The sequence below is a fragment of the Nomascus leucogenys genome, chromosome 22a (assembly GCF_006542625.1).
Source record: "Nomascus leucogenys isolate Asia chromosome 22a, Asia_NLE_v1, whole genome shotgun sequence".
Lineage (NCBI taxonomy): Eukaryota > Metazoa > Chordata > Mammalia > Primates > Hylobatidae > Nomascus > Nomascus leucogenys.
This window is the reverse complement of record NC_044402.1, coordinates 25,068,378-25,092,103: the sequence shown is the minus strand read 5'-3', so window position 1 is coordinate 25,092,103 and position 23,726 is coordinate 25,068,378. Positions and strand designations below refer to the sequence as shown.

Below are 23,726 nucleotides of genomic sequence, written 5' to 3'. Positions count from 1 at the left end.
TTGTGGTCAGAGAAGATACTTGGTTTTTCAATTTTTTTGAATTTCTAAAGAACTGTTTTGTGCCCAAACATATGGTCTATCCTTGTCAATGATCCCTGTGCTGAGGAGAAGGATGTCTTCTGCAACCACTGGTTGAAATGTTCTGTACATATCTATTAGGTTCATCTGGTCTATGCTACAGATTAAGTCTTATGCTTCTTTGTTGATTTTCTGTCTGGATAATCTGTCCAATGCTGAAAGTGGGGTGTTGAAGTCTTCAGCTATTATTGTATTGGTATCTATCTCTCTCTTTAGCTCCAATAATATTGGCTTTATGTATCTGGGTACTCCAGTGTTGGGTGCATATATTTTTACAATTGTTATATCCTCTTGCTGAATGCACCCCTTTATCATCATATGATAACCTTGTCTCTTTTTATAGATTTTTGTTTTGAGATCTATTTTTTCTGATCTAAGTATAGCTACTCCTCCTGTTTTGGGTTTCTGTTTGCATGAAGTATCTTTTTCCATCCCTTTATTTTTAGTCTATGTATGTCCTTATAGGTGAAGTGTGTTTCTTATAGGCAACAGACCATTGGGTCTTGTTCCCTTTTTCAATCCATTCAGTCATTCTGTGTCTTCTGATTGAAGAATTTAGTCTATTTACATTCACTGTTATTATTGATAGGCAAGAACTTAGTCCTGTCATTTTGTTATTCATTTTATGTTTGTTTCCTGGTCTTCTTCTTCCTTTCTGTCTTCCTTTTTGTAAAACTCTGGTAGTATGTTTTAATTTCTTGTTTTTTATTTTTTGTGTATCTGTTGTAGGTTTTTTGATTTAAGGTTATCATGAGGTTTGCAAATAACATGTTATTTTAAACTAATGATAACACTTCAAGAACAAACTAACAAACAAGCAAAGAGAAAACTAATAAAAAACACTTTAACTTCACCCCTCCCACTTTTAAATTTTTGTTGTCTTTATTTTTATCTTATGCCATTTATGTCCTGAAAAGTTGCATTTATTATTATTTTTGATTGGCTTATCTTTTAGTCTTTCTACTGAAGGTATGAGTACTTTATATACTGTAATTATAGTGTTATAATATTCAGATTTTTCTGTGTACTTACAATTACCAGTGAGTTTTGTACCTTCAAATGATATAGTATTGCTTGTTAATATCCTTTTATGTCAGATTGAAGGACTCCCATTAGCATTTGTTATAGGACAGGTCTAGTGTTGATAAATACCCTCAGCTTTTGTTTGTCTGGGAAAGTCTTCATTTTTCCTTCATATTTGAAGGATATTTTTCCTGGATATACTATTCTAGCATAAAAGTTGTATTCCTTCAGCAATTTAAATATGTCATGCCTGTCTCTCCTGGCCTGTAAGATTTCCACTGAAAAGTCTGCTGACAGATGTATATGAGCTCTTTGGATGTTATTTGTTTATTTAATCTTGTTGCTTTTAATTTTTTTTCCTAATACTTGACCTTTGGGAGTTACATGTTTTGTGGTAGTCTTATTTTGGTTAAATTTACTTGGTGTTCTATAACCTTCTTGTACTTAAATATTTATATCTTTCTGTAGTTTTGGAGAATTCTCTGTCATTATTTCTTTGAAAGAATTTCTACTCCAATCTCTCTCTAGCTCCTCTTTAAGGCCAAAAACTCTCGTATCTGTCCTTTTGAGGTGAAGGCTAAGCTCTATTTTTTAATCTTGCCCAAATTCCTGTCTAAGGGGTCTGGAGAGTTGTGCCCTACAAACTATAAATTCTCATCAGATGGGTTTTATTTAATTCTATATATCGTGACTTACTTTCCAATCTGACTCTGGCATAACATTACAATACAAGGAAGAAAATCAAAATATTTTACCCCAAAACATGTTTTTCTGCCATATCTTGAAATGGCCTTGCAAAGCCATCCTTTGTGTGGGAAAATCTGCATCTGTAAAGAATCTCTATGAACATAGCTAGATCTTTTTCTTCCAAGCCCTCCCAATCCTGAAGAGATTAACTAAAAGCCTAGCACCTTTCAACAATCTAAATAGGAAATATTTGTCATCTGTTGTCTCTAAGGGCAGCCACTATAAGACTTCAAAAAGACCTTGGTCTCCACAATCTTTTATCTTTACCTGAATATTTCCTTTCTATTGATCCCAGGTCTTTAGATAAACTCAACCAATTGTCAACCAGAAAATGTTTAAATTTACCTATAGCCTGGAAGCCCCTGCTTTGAGTTGTCCCACCTTTCTGAACCAAACCAATGTATTTGATTGATGTCTCATGCCTTCCTAAAATATATAAACCAAGGTGTACCCCAACCACCTTGGGCACATGTTCACAGGACCCTCCTAAGGGCTGTGTCATGGGCCACGGTCACTCATATTTGGCTCAGAATAAATCTCTTCAAATATTTTACAAAGTTTGACTCTTTTCATCAACAGAGGCTATTTTCTAGATCTTATAGGTGTGCTTCATTTTTTTTTTTGTCTCCTCTGACTGTATATTTTCAAATAGCCTGTCTTTAAGCTCACTAACTGTATCTTCTGCTTAAGCAATTCTGCTTTTGAGTGACTCTGATGCATTCTTCAGTATGTCAATTAAATTTTTTAGCTCCAGAATTTCTGCTTGATTTTTTAATATTATTTCAATCTCTTTGATAAGTTTACCTAATAGGATTCTAAATTCCTTCTCTGTGTTATCTTGAATTTTGTGGTGCTATTTAAACAGCTACTTTGAATTCTCTGAAAGGTCACATATTTCTGTCACTCCAGGATTGGTCCCTGGTGTGTTATTTAGTTTGTTTGGTGAAGGCATGTTTTCATGGATGGTTCTGATGTTGGGGGATATTTGTTGATGTCTGAGCCCTGAAGAGTTAGGTATTTATTGTAGTCTTGGCAGTCTGGGCTTGTTTGGATCCGTCCTTTCTGGGAAGGGTTTCCAAGTACTCAAAGGGAATTGAGTGTTGTGATCTAAGTCTTTGGTCCCTGCAGCCGGGTCTGCATTAAAGGGCACCTGAAGCCCAGTACCATTGTGACTCTTGCAGACTCATAGAGGTATTGCCTGGTGGTCTTGAATAAGATCCATGAGAATTCCCTGGGTTACCAGGTGGAGTCTCTTGTTCTCTTTCCCTAATTTTTGCCAAATGAATGAAATCTCTCTCTCCATGATAAGCTGCCTGGAGATGGGGGAGGGGTGACAGAAACATCCCTGTGATCATCACCACTAGGACTCTGCTGGGTCCATGGTGACTAACGCCTGGCTGCTGGTCATGTTCACTCAGGGCTTGTAGCTTCTTCAGTTAGCAGGTGGTGAATCCAGCCATACTTGTGGCCTTTCCTTCAGAGTGGTGAGCTCTGCCCCAGCCCAGGGCAGATCAGAAATGCCATCCAGGAGCCAGGGCCTAGAGTTGGAAACTTTAGGAATCTACTTGGTGCTCTATTCTACTGAGGCTGAGCTGACACACAAGCCACAAGACAGTCCTTCCTACTTTTCACTCTCCCTTCCTCATGCAGAAAGAGTCTCTCTCTGTGACCACCATAGCTCCAGGCCCATGATGAGTACTGCCTAACTACTACCGATGTTCACTCAACCGTCAACCAGATAATGTTGAGGGCTCTTCATTCAGCTTGTGGTGAATGCTGCCAGGCCTGGGCCTCTCCCTTCAGGGCAACAGGCTCCTACCTGGTCTAGGACTGGTCCAGAAATGTTGTCCAGAAGCCAAGATCTGGAATCAGGGTCCCCACTGTGCCTGAGCTGTTGCCTAAGCTGCAAGACAAAGTCCCCTTTACTCTTCTCTTTCCTTTCCTCAAGCAGGAAAAGTCTTTCCCTGTGACAACGACAGCTGAGAATGTGCTGGGTCACACCTGAAGCTAGCACAGGCCTGGGTCTTACCTAAGGCCCGTGGCGATTACTGCCTGGGTACCACTTACGTTTTTTCTTTTTGAGATGGAGTTTCACTTTTGTTGCCCAAGCTGGAGTGCAATGGTGCGATCGCGGCTCACTGCAACCCCTACCTCCCGGGTTCAAGCAATTCTCCTGCCTCAGCCTCCTGAGTAGCTGGGATTACAGGTGCATACCACTACACCTGGTTAAATTTTTTGTATTTTTAGTAGAAACAGAGTTTCATCATGTTAGCCAGGCTGGTCTTGAATTCCTGACCTCAGGTGATCTGCATACCTCAGCCTCCCAATGTGCTGGGATTATAGGTGTGCAGGACCTACGGGCTCTTTAGTCAGCAGGTGATAAATCTTGTCATGACTGGGTCCTTCCTTCAACAAAGCAGGTTCCCTTCTGACCCAGGATCTGTCTAGAAATGTTATCTGGGAGCTAGGTCATGGAATGAGGGCTTCAGGACTCTGCCTGGTGCCCTATTCTACTATGGCTAAGCTGGTATCCAAGTTGCAAAACAAAGTCCTCTTTACTATCCTTTCCCCAACTAAATCTGGAGGAAGGAGTGTCTCCTGGAGCTGCGAGCTGTATTGCCTCAGTTGGGGGAAAGGTGATGCTAGCACTCCCTTGACAGCCCTGGCTGTTGTCTTACTAGGTCACTCCAATGTCTCCAAGCCCAGCACAGTACCAGGCTTGTTCTTGTGGGCTAAACTGCCTTTCAAGTTCATTGAGGATCCCAGAGTGCTTTAGTCCATGGTGATAGGTCTAGCTAGAACTCAGATTCCAACTATCAGGATGGATGATTCCATTCTGGCTAGTGCTTGTCTAAATGCTCCCTCCATGGGCATGACTAAATTCTGCCTTGTGTTGCTTTCCACTGTGATAGGGTAGCACTGAGTTCCCATGCAAAGTTCCACAATCACTGTTCTCTCTCTCCCCAAAACACACCGATTCTCTCTTCCACCACATGGCTGCTGCCAGAGGATGGGGGAGGAGTGGGGAAATGTAGGCAATTCAAGATAGTCTTTCCTACCCTCTTCAGTGCCTTTTTCTTTGATATGTTGTTAGAACCAGGTACTGTGATTGCTCACCTTAATTTTGATTCATATAGGAGTGTTTTTTGTCTTGATAGTTAGTTGTTCAATTTGGTTTTCCTGAGAGAGAGATAGGGGGACAATTGCTGGAAGGTTCTATTTGACCATCTTGCTCTGCCTCCTCCCCCTATTCTTTTAATATCATTAGGAGCTGTAGTAATGTTCTTCTTTCATTCCTAATATTGGCCATTTGTATCTTCTCTTTTTTTTCCTAATCAGTCTGGCAAGAGGTTTTTAATACTTATTGATTTTTTCAAAGAACCTGCTTTTAGGTAATTTATTTTTTTTTAATTTCATTGATCTTAAATTTACTATATCCTTGCTTTTACTTACTTTGGGTTTAATTTGCTCTTGGTCTTCTAGTTTTCTATAATGGAAGCATAGACTATTGATTTGAAACATTTTTTCTTTTGTAATATACACATTTCATGTTACAGATCTCCCTCTGAGCGCTTTTTTGATGATCTCACAAATTTGGAAAAATTGTGTATTAATTTTTATATAGGTAAAATATTTTCTAATTTTTCTTTTGTTTTATTTCTTGACATATCCATGGATTATTTGAAGTATCATGTTTAACTTCTAAATATTTGGGACATTTTTAGGTATCTTTCTGTTATTAATTTCTAATTGCATTCTGTTGTGGATAGACAATATATATTGTATAATTTCAATCATTTTAACTTTATTGAAATTCGTTTTATTGTTACCGGGGGTCCTTGTTCTTAGAGCTCCCAAGATGGCAGCAAGCCTCTTGTTCTCTGACCTGGGGTTCTTGGCCTCACGGATTCCAAGGAATGGAATCTTGGGCCATGCAGTGAGTGTTATAGCTCTACTAGAAGCCATGGTTCATGGAAGAGAACTGTGGAACCCAGCAACTAGTGTTCGGCTTGATTAGGATGAACCTGGGCACTTAGCCGTGCAGGAACAATGGCAAGCCTTTAGCCTGACTGGGAGTGGCAATGGGCTCCTTGCTCGATCAGGAGCACAGTGGACACCCTGCCAGATCCAGAGGGGTGGAAGTCAGTGGCAGGTCTGCGACGGCAGCAAACAGCAGTGGTGGACGGCGAGCGAAAGCTCAGCTAGAGCCGTAACAAACACGGACCAGAAGGGCGTGCAGTTGCAAGATTTAATAGAGTGAAAACAGAACTCCCATACAATGGGAGGGGACCCAAAGGGGGTTGCCATTGCCGGCTAGAACGCCTGGGTTTGTATCCTGATCATTGTCCCTCCCCCGTGCTCTCAGGCGATAGATGATTGGCTATTTCTTTACCTCCTATTTTAGCCTAATTAGCATTTTAGTGAGCTCTCTTTACTGATTGGTCCGGTGTGAGCTAAGTTGCAAGCCCCGTATTTAAAGGTGGATGCGGTCACCTTCCCAGCTAGGCTTAGGGATTCTTAGTCGCCCCAGGAAATCCAGCTAGTCCTATCTCTCATTATGACTCAGAATATAGTCTACCTTGGGAAATATTCAATGTGTACATGAAAAATATGTGTAATTAGCTGTTGTGGGGGAAGTATTCTATAAATGTCAATTAAATTTACTTGGTTAATAGTATTGTTCAAGTCTTCTGTATCTTTACTGACTTTCTGCCTACTGTTTTATGAATTGCTGAAAAAGGAATGTTGAAATCTCCAACTATAATTATGGATTTTCTATTTTTCCTTACAATTCTATCAGTTTTTTCTTCATATATTTTGACACTGTTAATAGGTGAACACACATTTATGACTGTTATTCCTTCTCTTTACAATTGTTGACTTATTCATGATTCAACCACTCACATTTATTTCTTTCACTTTTGGAAAATGAGGAGGTTTAACTCTGTTGTATCTTAAGTTCTAATATAAGTCTTCAAAATATTGTCAGAATTTCTTATATTACCTTGAAACAAAACTAGCCAAGTTAACCCTAAAAGACTACCCTAAAATAAAAATATTTCAAAATGCTTTGAACAATCAACATAACAGAATATGAAAAAAATACTGTCATCTCCTCTAATTCTATACTGATAATTAATTTGTGGAACTTCTATAAAAGTAAATTTTATAACGTGACCATAAAATGAATGTTTGCAATTCCTAGCTATCTTTGCACCAAAAGCTTAAGTATTAAAAAGGAAATATTTGTTAAAAAAGGAACATTCTTTGCAATTCTAATAATCCCAGCTTTTGCTTCTTACCAATTCTTATATACTTAGCACAAGGACCTATTTTCATTGCTGTCCTAAGTCTCAACAAGCTAGTTAGCCAGAATTCTCTGCAAAAGTTCCACTGGGTGAAGGGACTTGCATTTTCTAATATTTTTCCTGGGCTGCTTCCACTTCTCTTTCATAACCCACATTGTAATTGGTTTTTAAAAAGCTGTTCCAACCTGACTAAATGTCTTTGCTCAACTGATCTCTAATGATGAATATTTAATGATACCCACCAAGTATTTTTCTCTCTGGAATATTATAAGTTCAAAGTGTATGAGACAAATGATACATTTAATTTTTTAAAATTTTAATTTGTCCAGCCCTTCCCCTGGAGAGAAGGAACAAACACGTATGTATTTCAGATTCGCTGGCAAAAATATTTTCCTGAATTTGTCTCTAGCCTAATAATGCACTGTCCCTCCATTTCTGCCCTACTCTGAATTCCCAATTCTCTATCAGTGCTCAAGAAAATTTAATCTCTTCCTCAGTAAACTACTTTATTCCTATCTGAAAGTTTAATCTGGGCAGATGTTTTACTTAAAGTCTGCCCTCCATGTCTCCATCTGTGTGGCTGCTATTTTACATTTTAACCTCTAAGAGGGTGAGGCTATGATTGTCTCCATCTACCCATCTTTCCATCTACTCATTTTTCCATCTACCCATCCAAATACTCCACAATTTAGCACTGTGCCATCTACACTAAAGAACTCAATAAATGGTCATATGATGATCATTTCTTGACCAAAGTGCAGAAATTAAAGTTTGCTGTGGTGGAAGCTGGGAAACAGGAGATGACTGTTCTCACATTCTCAGTTTCTTGATGTAAAAAAATTATGGGGCTGCACCAGATCATCTCTAAGTCCTCTCAGCACTAACATTTTATGATTCTAATCTATCCAGACAGAAACAGTGAACAACTGGTACTTCTAACTATGCAAACTATGCAAATTTAGCATTGGGAATCCAAGTTGATATAACAATATTAAAAACTCAAAGCAGGCCAGACGCAGTGGCTTACACCTGTAATCCCAGCACTTTGAGAGGTGGAAGCTCGCGGATCACCTGAGGTCAGGGGTTGGAGACCAGCCTGGCCAATATGGTGAAACCCCATCTCCACTAAAAATACAAAAATTAGCCAGGCGTGGTGGCGCATGCCTGTGATCCCAGCTACTTGGGAGGCTGAGGCAGGAGACTTGCTTGAACCCAGGAGGCAGAGGTTGCAGTGAGCTGAGACCGTGCCACCGCACTCCAGCCTGGGTGACAGAGCGAGATTCTATCTAAACAAACAAACAAACAAACAAACAAAAACAAAAAAACCCAACACTCATTTACCCTATTAACAGATTTATGAAAATACTATTCTAGATAAATCCATTTGAATCTCTTTGACTAGTTTTCATAATAGGACTAATAGCTAATTGATATTTTATTGTATAAAATTATATATTCCTAGTGTGTCAATAATGAAAAGATTTTACTCAATTTTTTTTCTTTTTACTTACTTCAGACTTGGCTTCACATGACTTTAATCCATTTTCAGAAACCAAATCCACTCATAGTAGATAAAAATTCGCCATAAACAAGCATACTCAAAAAAATCTGCCATTGACATAAGAAATAAAGGCAGGGATGCAAAGATGTTTTTAATGATGGTTCATAGGAATCAGTGCTTAGTCTCTTAAAGTGACTTTATTTATTTATTTATTTTTTGATATGGAGTCTCACTCTGTCACCTAGGCTGGAGTGCAGTGGCACAATCTCGGCTCACTGCAAGCTCTGCCTCCCAGGTTCACCCCATTCTCCTGCCTCAGCCTCCTGAGTAGCTAGGACTACAGGCGCCCACCACCATGCCCAGCTAATTTTTTTTGTTGTTGTTGTAATTTTCGTACAAAGGGTTTCACCATGTTAGCCAGGATGGTCTCGATCTCCTGACGTCATGATCCGCCCACTTCAGCCTCCCAAAGTGCTGGGATTACAGGCGTGAGCCACCACACCCGGCCTTAAAGTGACTATTTTAAAGGAAACAATCATTGTTTGGATGAATATATTATCATGTTTGTTAAAAACTAATAAATTTAATTGGTATTTCTTTTGCTTTTAGTACCTAGAATTTTGAATTAGAGATTATTAAAAATGGCTTCTATAGCTAAATTTCTTCACAATCTTTCTTTTCTTAATATTCTTGTTGAGTAAATTATTTGGAAGGTTAAAGCACGTGGCTTGCTGAGGGAATTGGGTTTGATAAAGTACGGCTCTAATAGGTTAAAATATTAATATGCTCATCTAAGTACCCAGGTTGATTTCTGAATAAGCACTTTAGATCCATTACAATTTTCAGATTTTATAACAAAGAAAAAAATACTAATTCAACTGGCAATGTTTTGTTTAATTCTTGAAGAGCAGGATGAAATTGACTAGTTAAATATGGCTAGCAGGTTAGTCTTGATCACTTCAAGAGAATAAACATATCTTCATATTTCAGCATGATTTGATTGCCTGTAAGGTTTTAAATGTGTCATGTAAGCATTACTGGAAAAATAGCAATTAAATTTTTGTTAGAATTTTAGAAAGGCTGAAACTAGAAAATGATTTTTAAAAAGCTTTTAAAATCACCAGTCTAACTGTATTTTACACTCACTGTGTGTTCTGGAGTCAAGGCAGTGCTTGCCTTCAAAAGCCCATACAATCTAGTAGAAGAGCATTTCCCAAACAGCAATGTTCACCTATAGTTTTACTACTGTTTTCTCTTACATTTACTTAAAAGTTAACCTTGCACTCTAAATCTCTGTATAGGGGAGGCTTAAAAGATGGAGAGAAGCACAGAGCTGTACTTGCATATTAGTTTACATATGACTTCTTATCAAAGCATGGAATAGTTATAAATAAGATAATTGGAGGATTGTAGAATTAAAGCTCTCTCAAATCCTCCCATGGTTGCCACTACTATTCCTAAGCAATATCTGTAAAAATCAACGTAATAATCCATTAGTGACATATATTTATAGTCATTAAATAAAAATGTTTACGCATCACCTACAATCTTGAACTGTACCAGGAATTATACATAGCATGCTTTAGAAGCTACTGTTGTAGAAGATTTAAGATATGTACAGAAATAGCTGACTTGAGAAAGTGCTAACAGCCATTAATTGCTGTGAGCAAGGTATAAACAAATCACAAAGATTCAATGAGAGAGAAATGAGTTCAAGGAACAAAACATGTACTTATATCACACACGTGCTTACATTGAACAAATATGACAGGGCTTTGGCAAACTCTGCTTCTGTAGACTCTGCTGAAAGCCATTATTAATGCTTCCTCACCTACCTCATCTTATCCCATAAAACATCTGCTTGTTTAAAAAGAAACTGTATACCAACTCTTCAACTACAAGTTAAAAATCATGACTTTTCTTTCAAGGGGAAGAAGGATGGGGAATACACATGCCTTCTGCAATTTTACTAAAAAATTCCAATGTTAATTAAAACCATATATTTAGTATGAGTAAAGGTAATAAATGGGGATGTCTTGGACAAAACCATGCTCCTCTGTGAATTCAAATTAGCAATGCTGTGTTACTGGTTGACTTTTGAACATTCTGTTCTATTTGAAACAGCTGAGACAGGAAGGAAGCCTGTATGTCCTACAGAAACCCAATTAGGCTTGATGAAAGAAAGGCCATGAAACGCTTCTCTTGTCTACCAAGACAGAGAAAATGTTCTGTTAGATTCAGCTTTGAAATGAATTCTAAATATAAGCTTTTAGATCAGGCGTTGTCCAGTTAGCTTGGTCAACTTAAGACAATATTATATTATGCTCTCACAATTGTGGACGTTGGTCCTGCTCAAAACCTCGACAGGCTTCTAGAAAGCTGATCCTTTTTGTCCTGGTGATTGCCACAGGAATAAACAGAGGAGATGGCTCTAGCCTTGGATTGATTGAAAGAGAACCTGACTTGCCCACTTCCTGCTAACCCTTCCCTACACCAGCAGTGTGGTCATGTTGGATGTTTCAGTGCCTTCTTACAACAGCAACGACATAAGAGAAGCCAGCTGCCAACATGGTCTGCTATTCCAACAGTTATTTGTCTGTCAACAGTAATATAGTCAGAATCTACAACTGACATTCTAATAGTGATCCTCTCCCAAACTGAGATGTGGATAAATGTTTTCTTGTGCCTTGTCCTTACAAACCTCTTTTCAAAAGACTCTTGAGCATCTTTCTTTCCTCTGAACCCCCAATGCAGTTTATTGGGGCCACTTTTTTGGGGCCACCTTTATAGCATTTAGCCCTTTTCATTTTTGTACCACAGTAATTTGTATGAAGGATTTAAATTCCTAAGGGTTGGTAATGTTTTTTCTTATGATGCCATTCTCTTGAGCTCCTAGCACAGTGCCTTGGTGTGCATTAGAAATCCAATAAATGTTTGATTAATGCTGTGTTTAGAAAAACAACAACAAAAACATGAATATCCTCCAACTACAACAAAAAAGGCAGATATTTTTGTTTCATTTTGTTCACTGACGTGAGTCTCATGCACCTAGAAAGTTCCTGGCACACAGCTGACACTCAATAAATATTTGTTGAATGAATAAGTATTATGACTTTCCAAAGAGCTTGGAGAGTATCTATTTGATTGGCAAATACAGAAAAGGAAACGTGTCATATAATGTGTAAAGAAAGAAGTAGATTAGCAATTTCTTCTTCCTCTAGACCAGAGGTTGGAAAACTTTTTCTATAGAGGGCCAGACGGTAAATACTTTACTCTTTGTGGGCCATATGGTTTCTGTAGCAACTATTCAACTCCACTGTTCAGTGCAAAAGCAGCCAAAGACAATATGTGAATAAATGAGTGTGGTTGTATTCCAATAAAACTTTATTTACAAAAACAGTTGGCAGGCAAGATTGGACCCATAAGCAGTTTGCCAACCTCTGCTCTAGAGCACCTGTGTCTGTTAGAAGTAAGGTAACTAGGTAACTATTCTCCTTTAATACCATGCTTTCTGCATCTTTATACTTTTGTTCCCCAACCCCACAGCCACAGGTACTGTGTTTTGCAACATGGTAGCTGTACAGTATGTTTGTTGCATTAAACTGAGTCTTAACACTGATTTCCTGGAACTGTAGTTTTCAGTAGAACCAGTGAACTCAAGTCCCTGTAATTTGCCTTTTCTTTGAATTCTGTCTTAGCAAAGGTGGGGAAAGTTAATAGCTACTGAAATAATGTCTTATGAAACTGATGGAGTAAGGAGCACATTCTCTCTTGAGTTCCTATTTCTCTTATCTGAAGCATTTTCTTCAGGATGTCAATGATGTATCAGAGCTGGCTCTTCTGATTATCCATGAAGACAAGAAATGACTAACACAACTTTCTCACTACTCATTTAAGCTCACTCTTCTTTTAAAGCTGCCTCCTCTCTCAGTCTTTTGTAAAAAACTTATTTTCATGAAAGGAATATGAGAAAACGACCATTGGTATCTACAATTGGCAAAAAAGTGTTCCTATATTTTCCTCTCCAATGACTACCAAAAACGTTATATTCCTGTGAGTTTTATGTTAAATTACTATATTATTTCAGTCCAGGAATCTGTGACATATGGTGATAGTCAATAAATGCATTGCTAAAATGTATCTATTTTAAAATATTTAAGTAGTATTAATGTGGAACAACACCATCATAAAATGTGTTCTGCAGCTCTATCCTATACTTGCACTATCTACTTGCAAAATTTTCAAATTTATTTTTCATTTTGCTAAGTGCTGGCCCCTCTTATGAACTAGGCCTGATTCCCTCTTCAGCTGCAAATGTAATTTTAAACAGAACTCCAATGAGATTACTTGCTGAACATGTTAAACATTCATAGCTTTGCCATATGCTGTTAAGGAAATTGCATTGATTTATAGCAATTTGGGTGCCACTAGATAGCACTGATTCACCTGATACCAACTCTAAGTGTATTGGGAAATAATGTTTTAAATGTTTCATTTGCATCTAGACCTCTGTTGAACTAAGAGGCATGTACTATGTTTACGTATTTTTGGAAAACACTAATTTTTACATATTGAAAATATATTCCTGCATTTGGTGACTTCTAGAAAAAATTAGGTATATAAGGTCTAAATTTATACTGTAATGGCACAGTGGTCAATGACGTAAATTACTAAAGCCAGGCAGACTTAGGTTTTAATCCCGATTCAACCATTTAATTATTACTCTACAGCCTTGCTTTCTTCAATGGCATAAGAAGAAAAATAATCATGCCTATCTGAGAGGATTTCTGTGAATATTAAATATGATAATGTATATAAGGCATGCAACACCTACAAAAAGAAATGTCTTGTGGTTTATTCTAAAATATGCTCAATAATCATTAGCTCTCGTAGCCTAAACTTTGTATTTCTGTATAGGTTAGTGGCACTCCTTTAAACGGTGCAGAAATGCTTGAGTTTGTAGGACCTGACTGGGAATGTTGGAAGATGATTTAGGGAACTTAAAAATTGCCATACGAGACAAGGTCACTACTTTAGTGAATATACGGATCTATTAAAAACAAAGGTAAAACAGAAAAAAGTCACAGGATGCTCTCTTCACAGTAAGGGTATCAATAACCTGTCCTAATTGTGTTAATTTTTATTTGGAAGGGAGGAAGTATAATGATCATTTTAAGCATGCTAAGAAGGAGTTATGGAAATGAACACTGTCTTTATATCCACTGAGCATTCTATCCAATTACATTCAGAGGAGGAAAGACGCTTCTTAGAAATAATTATATTTTGCTGTAATAAGTGAATATATACAGTGTAATGAATATTCATACATATTCAAGTTTGTAAGAATATAAAAAAGCCAGAAAACCTTTAGCTTTTTTTAAATTGACTTGGAGTGCACATTTGAATATAGATGGACTCTCTCTGGGTCAGCATTCTCAACAGGGGGCATCTTTGTCCTCCGGGGACATTTGACAATGTCAGGAGACATTTTTCGATGTTACAACTTGAGATGGGAGATGTTACTGGCATCTAGTGCGTACATTTTAGGGATGCAACTAAATATACTGCAATGCATAAGACTACCTCTACCACAATGAATTAACTGGCCCCAAATATCAAGAATGCCTTGGCATTCTGAGAAACTCTGCTCTAAACTGAGAGCTGCCCAAGGTCAAATGGATTTAAAATCACCCAGATCCCAGATGGATACTGGGTAGGCTCTAGAGAATGTATGCTTTTTGTTAATATGGTTAAGTCTTCCCAGTGTCCTGTGCTGGCTCCATGGTAATAAACCAAATGCTGAAGTATTCATATGGAGTTCATACCCCCTCTAGAAGAAAATGACTAGAATTCCAAAATACAATATATTATCTGACCTACTGCAGACTTCAGTGTGGAGAGCCACTAGACTTATACATAGAAGAAGGTGACCAGCACACTAAGATTTTGACCAACCAAGTGACCAGGGGTTTCTTGGCTCTTAAGCAGCACCAGTTCCCATGAACAAGTAACATATTAGGCAGTGATGGCACAGACTTAAGGCTTACTTCCCAGACAAAATGTGATAGGCACAAACCCTGGATTTTTATTCTCTATTTCCACAGAATTGGAAGTCTATTTAATATATCAAGGAAAATATTTTCTTTCACAAGTGCCCTTACACAAACACTGCAGAGGCTGCTTAAGAGGTTGTAGCTTTAAACATGGATACTACTTAAAAACTAAAAAAGTACATAAAGAACATTACTTTGAAACTTTTGGTTCTGTACTTGGTGTCATCTTGGTGATGCTGAAGAGAATTTCTGCGAACCCTGTATTTAGAATATCTTCCATCAGTTCTGTCAGATGAACTGCAGGAATCCTGGAAAAAAAAAAGCGAAGGGTCTGAACTGGTAGATGAAAGAAAATCAGTGCTTGAAATTAGAGTAAGAAAGAGTCTATATGTAGATAAAAATGAAAATAATTACAAAAATTTAGAGATATATAGGAGAATCACAGGCCACCATAGAGAAAGAAGAAGGCTACATGCAGTGGCTCAAACCTGTAATCTCAGCACTTTAGGAGGCCAAGGTGGGAGGATAGCTCTAGTCCAGGAGTTCGAGACCAGCCTGGGCAACATGGTGAAACCTCACCTCTACAAAAAAATACAAACACTAGTCAGATGTGGTGGTGCATGGCTGTAGTCCCAGCTACTCAGGAGGCTGAGGTGGGAGAATGAGGATCGCCTGAGCCCAGGAGGCAGAGGTTGCAGTGAGATTGTACTACTGCACTCCAGCGTGGGTGAAAGAACAAGGCTCTGTCTTAAAAAAAAAAAAAAGAAGAAAATTGTCACTGTGGATAAAACCATAAAAATACAATGCATCCTACAGTGGTTACCTGAATTCTCTTAACAACTAGTCCCTATGCCCATCTACAGTGACTGACACCCTTTAGAACAAGGTTCAAGTAGCAATGTACTGTCCAAAGATGTCATTAATGACACATGCCACATTTGGATGCTGTGTACTATCACATGGATTGGTACTTAGCATCAATATATTCTTGTTTTAAAAAATTGCTACCTGTAAAACTAGAGCCCTTTTACTTCACTTATCCATAAACAACATCCCACCTTTTAACTATTATGTCACATAGATTTTTAAACCGAAGGATAGTTCCTTTGCCTTTAAAAACATAAAAAGATTCAGGTAATAAAAAAAAATTAAGAAAACAAAAATTTCCAGGGCCTGCCTTTTTTCTTTTTTTTTCTCTTCATTTCTTGGGGGAAGAAGGAACACAGCAAACAGTCACTAGACAATTATTCAGACATTTCTATTATTATTTAGGGAGAAATTAGAAAAACAATGAGGACAACTGATTTTGGTATGTAAAAAAAAACACATAGGGATTTAGTGTCCCTCAAAGTCCCAAGAAACCTTAAACTTACTGAATGTTCAAGCTAGAAGGGGTATTAAAATTCCAAAGTTCTCATGCTTAGTACAAAAACAAAACAAAACAAAAACCTCTAAAAAACTAGAGCCCAGGGAAGTTAAGAATGATTTGCCCAGGGCTGGACAATTTGTGGCAGATTGGACTTGGAACCCAATGCTATTCCCTTTCCACCTAATCAAAAATATAATGTTTAAATATGGAATTGTAGAGCTGAAACAATTCTTTTTGTTTTTTTTTTTTTTTTTTTGTTTTTTTTTTTGTTTTTTGAGACGGAGTCTCACTCTGTCACCCAGGCTGGAGTGCAATGGCGCGATCTCAGTGCACTGCAACCTCCGCCACCCTGGTTCAAGCAATTCTCCTGCCCCAGCCTCCTGAGTATCTGGGATTACAGGCATGTGCCACCACGCCCAGCTAATTTTGTATTTTTAGTAGAGATGGGGTTTTGCCATGCTGGTCAGGCTGGTCTTGAACTCCTGACCTCAGGCGGTCCGCCCACCTCAGCCTCCCAAAGTGCTAAAATTACAGGCGTGAGCCACAGCGCCCGGCCAACAATTCTTTCAAAATAAACATTTAAACAAGAATAAAGTCAGGCCTATCTAAATAAGATGAGGTCCGTACTCACACTTAAAGTCATAGGCTATGGTACCATCAAGAAATACGTACATAGAAACCCAGAGATAATACTGTTCAGGTGCCTCATCACATGAATGTGGACATATCTCCTGAGGCATTAAATGATTTTTGTCTGGTGCATGACTTTGGACCAGAACTTAGGTCTTTGTATTCTTGTTCACACCACACTGATTTTTAGAAAGTTTAAAGGGTTTGAATAAATATAATCCACATCTAATAATCTCAAGGCTTTATGTATTTTCATTTAAGGCTATGTCTAGTCATTTTTATTAGGTTGATTAAAATCAGCTCTTTTTAATCACATAGAGGGCTTTAGAGTATATGTAGAATGGATTTTAAGCTAAAAGCAGCAGGGCGAAGCAGATGGGCTCTGCTGTTTTACACAGAATTAGATCCCACCTCCAGCTAGTTTATGGGCTCCAAGCTTCAGTGTCCTCATCTATAAAATGGGCGAAAATAACACCCATCTATAGGGTATCTCTGAAGATTAGGAAACATGTACCATAAAGTACTTAGCACCTGCTAAGTATCATGCAGTTTGTGAATAACACTTGTTAATTAACTCTTTCCCTTTTCAAGTGAAACGTTTCAATTTTAATATATTGGAAAATACAATGCTGAACTCTGAAAAAGACTCTCCCAAAAAATGTCACTATTGAGGCATCTTCATATGTGAGTCTGTATGTATATGAGCTAGACTTGTAGATGATCACTAGCTCATAGGATTAAAAATAATAATAATGAGCCTTTTGGTAATAGTAGAGAATACAACTTTTAAATTGTACTTATGAACATTCTGTTCATTGTAGACAACTGGGGAAAAAGTGATCTGTCACTGGTGGTTAAACTTTATATTTTTATGCTGGTATAAGACAGGTATCTATTTCTCAGTGACAAGGGCCACCTGTTTCCCATATTTTCTCTTTTCTGCCCTTCATTTACTTGGATAATTTCTGTTAGTTGCAGAGAAAAAAATGAAAAGAATATGGGCATAACATATTGCCTCCTATCACATTGGGTTGTTTAAGAGTAAACAGAAATTGCATTGTTTTGGATACTGGTTTCATAATTTTTTGATAGATATTTAAACTGCAAACATATAATCAAATCATGAGAAAGAATCAAAACTTAGTAAAATATATTTGAAACACTTGGTTTTGTTCAATTTGGGATAGTCTAGCTTTCTAGATGTATCAGCTAAACTGGATCTCACTCAAAAATGTTAGTTACTGAACTACCAAAAGATGCTTAATGCAAGGTAATTTTAAGACAGTGTAGACCTTGGGAACCACATTATATCATTGCTTCCAATAAATCAACATGGCATGATCTGGCCATTTTCCTATCCACTGTATCTTCAAATAATATGTCAGATCTAAACAGAACCTAAATATAACATAAGTTATATTTTAAGGTCAATGTGAAATACGATTACATGGTTGCCAAAAAGAAATCCTTCCCATTGTTAGCTTCAGCTATATGAGGTCAATAAACTATAAATCATTAAAATTTTACATTGCATCTGCAGTCCTAAGGCTATAATACGATGTTCTCGGGACCAGACCTTGTCTGGCAGGACTGGCAGCAGAGATATTTGTTTTGCATATCTCCTCTATGAGGAATTAAAAAAAATTACACAATGTAAATTAACACATGTAACTAATTGGCTTGATAATGAAATGTTTTGTGGTTAGAGGTCTATCAATAAATGGCCATGAAATATGAAATGTGAAATTTACATGGGTTTGAGTTCATATGTCATAGTATAAAGATAACTTGGGAACTACTGTATCTCTAAAACAAACAGTACCCAAATAATTCACAAATTAAAATTGCTAACCAAAAAAGTTATCTATTGTCAGTGTAATGTGTAACTCCCGTTAATTCTTAGGCTTTTCTAAATTATTGTTAAAGCTTTAGGGGCCCAACTGAGCTTCTAGTAGTACAGTAAAAGTCTCTATCTTCCTATCTTGTGCTGATACATAAGTTGCATTGTTTTCAATTCTAACTTCACAAATGTCAATAAACTCTGATAAGGTGGTATGTTAAAAGTTCCCAATGTTTTTTGGTCCTTCTTCCTTTCCTATACTTTTCTTTGCGCATCAGGAAGATGTCAAGTGTTCTCACTCAGATGAAATACTGAAAGAGACAAGCCAACTCTTTCTCACTCTGAAGTCTTTGAAATCTTCTAGTAGGCTCAGTTTCTCAGGCACAGACTCCAGATGGTCCAGGGCCACTCGGGTACTCTGAAATAGAAAACATAAGGAAACCAAACATTATAAAAAATTGATTAACACTCTCAGAATCCACATACTAAAAATCAGATGCACCACTGGAAGAAGCATTTCAAGCTGTAGATTTAGACAGTCAAATAAGAACATATATAATAGTATTTTCAAGATAAATGTGTCTTTTGAAATCAGAAGAATTATTTCCTTTCAAAAGGTATATGAGATGCATTTGCAAGACTGACTCAGATACAAAAATTCTTCCTGGATAATTGCTTTCAACTGATGTGCTATGAAACTTTCTATAGACTGTTTCATATTAATATTAATTTACAAACTTGCTTCAGTGAACATCAGAAATAAACCATGAGGTAATACTGAGAAATAGATGAATCTGCAGTTACTTATCTATGGAACATATTACAGATTCTCAAATGTTGCCATTATAAAGAAGAAAAGAATTCTCAGCAATTATTTCAGTTAAAAGGGAAAGAGGAGTGGTTCTCAAGATTTGGGAGAAATATCTCAAATTAAACATTTGCTTCAGGGACACAAGATCCTGTTGATCATAAGTCAGTAACATGCTACATAGCCTTTAATTAGCTGATCACTGTTACACCCACCTGTGAACATTAAGAGAGAATGATTTGAAAATTATTTCAAAGCAAACATAAAATAAAAAGTTAAATGGTAAAATAATCTTGAGACTAGAGACTGCATATATATTACAGGCATCTCTGTATTCTCAGCTCTGTCACAATGCCAGACATATTAGGCAGGTAACAGGTGCTCTTAAATTTAAAATGGATTTTAATTGTTCAATGAAATAAACAATAAACCTTATGGCTGATGCATGGGAAGAAAGTGAAGTGTCCTGCAAGAACCTGGACATAAATTTGCATAAAGCTGCAGAGAAGTTAGTGGCCCCTCAATATTCCATGTGCTTCCCTACTTCTCCCTGTGAGAGGTTCTGAACAATGGACTTTGAGAGTGTCACTTCTGGAATGAGACAGTTGAACCTGAGCACTCTCCCTTCTATCCCAGCCCCTGCCATGAGGACCCTGATGGCCACATGCTCCGGAAGGCATAACTACGAGATTAAGATGAGAGCTGCCCACTATATTGGATTTCATGTGAGTCACACAATAACCTCTATTGTGTTAAGCCATAAGATTTCAGGGTTAGTTATCAATGTATCATATAGCATTAATTATCATAAATAATACCTACCCTGAGAATTAAATAATGAAATTGTAAGCTAAATAAGTAGTCAAGTGGCTCATTTTGTAGAATGGGGAGTCTCAATTATGAGTATGTAAAGATTTTTTTTTTTTTCTGAGACAGGGTCTCGCTCTGTTGTCCAGGCTAGAGTGCAAAGGCACATTCAGGGCTCACTGCAGTCTCAACGTCCTGGGCTCAAGGGATCCTCCGACCTCAGCCTCTGAGGACCTGGGACTACAGGCACACACTACCACACCCAGCTAATTTTTGTATATTTTTTTCTCGGGAGGAGTTCATTATTTTCTCGGTTAACTTTCCTATTTGAAATCTCCTACCTTCCTGAACAGAGAGACGCTGTTCTCTGCCTGGCATATCCAATCCAGAGCCTCACTGATGCAGTTTCCCCCACAGCATATACTTTATGTCTTTCACGGGGTTCAGGGGTAGAGGCACGTATGGAGACAGAGGTCTGAGGGTCTAACCCTTCCTTACAGACACTTTCAATGTACCCATCCACCCCCTCCTTCCACAGTAACTGTGCTAATTACTCCAATGCGAAAGCCTTTCCAGAATTCTGCAGGGTGAATGATATTTGATTGCTTTCCATGGCTATCCTCTTGGCAGATCCTTGAGTTTCACCTTTTCTTTTCCAAGTCATTTTACTACTTTTCAACGTTCTGTGACTTGGAGTTACAGATGTCTTCTAGTTTTGACAAGTGTAAATCAGTTTTTCTATTTCTTCATATCCTTATTTTTGTAATGAGATTTTTGAGAAGGGCAGAAATACCTTTACTCTGCCATTCCGAAAAGGAAGTCTACTTGCTGTTTCTTCAAGTTCATAAAGTTCTCTTTTTCAAGTTCCATTTAAAGGATTTAGTATTTTGTTCCTTCTGCTAAACATTTATATTATTGTTAGTCTTTAGGCCACATGTACTCACTTACACTGCCACGCATTTTAAATGACTTCATTTAATTTTATCACGTGTAGAAAAGATTCACCAAAATGATGTGTTTCTTACTATAAGCCACAACATGTAGGCTTAGGAGCTTGCAGTTTTAGCCACCGTATATGCTATATTATTTAAATAATAAAATTATAGATTTTCTCAGGAATTATATTGACTCTTGAACAATAAAATACAAAGCAATGCCCTGATGATTTTAAATCAAAATTTTATGCATTGCATAAAATCCTCTTCATAAACACACTCCAATAATATCTGTAGTATTAAAACTTTATTTCCTTTTTTTGTCCCATAATTTTTCTCATTTTGAAGTGATCTTCTGAACCAAGGTTAAGTAAGTATGTAAAACTCATTTTGTGCTCAAAACAAGCAAATGATCTCTTCCTTACTGTAAAATGCAGCATGTTAATAGTTTTGCTTAAAATTTTCAATCAACCAGGTGACTACATGAAACCATTCTTTTCCTTGCACGTGTTTACATACTATTTTTGAGAATTATATTATGTTTTTGGATGTATATTCAAATGGCTATGTTTTTGTGAGTGAATTTTGAAAAACTCCTGACTCCTTCTTTTGTCAGTGCAGTTATTTTTATTCTCCCCTCCCTTGCCATCCCCCGCTGCCCCCATATCTCCCTTAACCAATCTTTATACTTTCTCACTATTTATTTCACTTGTGGCTTATTTTATATTCCATTTATGCATTGCTTATAAATATCTTCCTCAATATCAGAAACACTTTCTGGTACACATACCTTTCTTTTCATCCTTATATTCTAGTCAATTAACAACAGATATGTATCTTGGATATCATAGGAAGATCCACAAACATAAATGGCATACCTCCTGTTCTTCAGGAGCATTTAGCTTACCCAGGGGAACAAAAGATGTAATAATTATACAAAGAAAAAAGTTATTTGTACTTACTTTAAGGGAATTGCACGCACAAATGCTGAACTAACTAGGGACTTCGCAACAACAAGATGTGAAGTAATGAAGGCAGTAAGTCCAATCCTACAGGCACCTCAGGTCTCATAATTTCATGATTAAGTGATATTTTTTTGGGAGAAAATTGTATTTTCTGGCTCTTCTCTCTCTTTCTGCGTGTGTGTGAGTGTACTTAAAACTGCCACTTTGGCATACAGACTCGAGAACATGAATAACATTGCAACTTTTTTTTTTATTTAATTTAAGATTGGCTGGGATTCTGTGATTAGAATCTTGTCACATTACTTAAGATTTCAAAATTATTTTCACCCCAAAGCTCATAGCCAGAGAGACAAGATCCATTAGCAGATGAATAGTTTAAAATAAGAAACTTTCTGTATTTCAGAGATGTCATGAGGACCTGTCATGTTAATTCCCAGGGCGAAATACTTTGTGCAGAGTCAGGGAAACATTTTGTTTTTTAAGTTGGTTAATTTTTTTCTACCTTAAATTATCTCATGCCTTAAAGGGCATGGACAAGTCCCCACTGTTAAAAAATTAAGGGAGCAAAGTTGATTTCAATAATGTCACCAGCATATGACACGTGCTTAATTTGTCTTTAATTTTAATTGTTTTCGAGAGTAAATAAATCAGATGCTTACAAAGGGGTTTAAAATTAGAAAACAAAGAAAAGTTCACAATTACGATTCCACTTCATAAAAGGCCAGTACATTGTGTATATTTGGTTTATCTCAGAGGCTAGAAGAGCTGGACTTACAGGGGCCTAGAAGTAGGGTCAAAGCAGATGATCAGTTAATCTTAACCCTGTTTAGTAGCGAAATGAAAGACTGAACCATGAACACATAATTCAAGTTTGAATATACTTCATAATCCTTCACACCACCATAAGAGACAGGTACGTATTATTGTTATCATCATTATACAGATAAGGCAATTGAGGACCGGAGAGTATAAATAACCTCTTTGCAATCAGATGGTGGCAAAGCTGGGATGCAAATCCAAGCAGTCCGAATGCAGAAAAGGCAAGGTTCTTATTAGGAAAATATTTTCATGGCAAATTGCCAGCTAAAACGGAGTACATTCCAACTAGAAGCTGAAATAGCGAGCGCTTTATGTAAATTCCTAACTTCCCTCTAGCTATCAACTCTTAGCAGCTAGATTTTGAAGATGTGTCCTTGCTAGGCTTATTTCTGGAAGAAAAGTTTTAAGATGAAACCATAAAGAATGTCATCTCACTGGTGTTAAAGAGTCTGTACTCAGGACCACGTGTCTAAACACACTTGTGTGCACACACACGCACACACACACTCACACACACATACACACGGGGTCTGGATACTGTTTCTGTTGATTAAAGGATGTTAAATGTCAGAGGAGTTTTATGATACTAACGCTGCCTTTTCTTTTTTTCATAACATTTAACACTAGTGAAGCATACTACCTGGCCACTAAGTGGTGTTTCAAATAAATGTTGGCTGCATGCAGACAAAGGTAGACTTACCATGTTCTAATAAACCCACTGAATCTTGACCTCTTTATTAAAAACCCAGAAGCACAAGTTTGATGTTTTATTTATTTCCTCTAGACTAAGGGCAAGATCAAGTGGTAGAAGCAATAGTGAAATTCAGAAATCTTGTCTAACA

General features: G+C 37.3%; 1 protein-coding gene across 2 annotated transcripts in view; it reads right to left on the bottom strand.

The window, feature by feature from the left end:
* The window catches only part of CEP128 (centrosomal protein 128), a 456,203-nt gene that overhangs the window by 31,408 nt on the left and 401,069 nt on the right, over window positions 1-23,726 (bottom strand). For both annotated transcript variants that reach the window (XM_030803555.1, XM_004091859.2), the window contains 2 exons: window positions 18,891-18,968; window positions 14,906-15,019 (listed from right to left, as the gene is read on the bottom strand). In XM_030803555.1, the coding sequence (XP_030659415.1) occupies window positions 14,906-15,019; window positions 18,891-18,968 (192 nt within the window). The remainder of the gene's footprint in view (window positions 1-14,905; window positions 15,020-18,890; window positions 18,969-23,726) is intronic.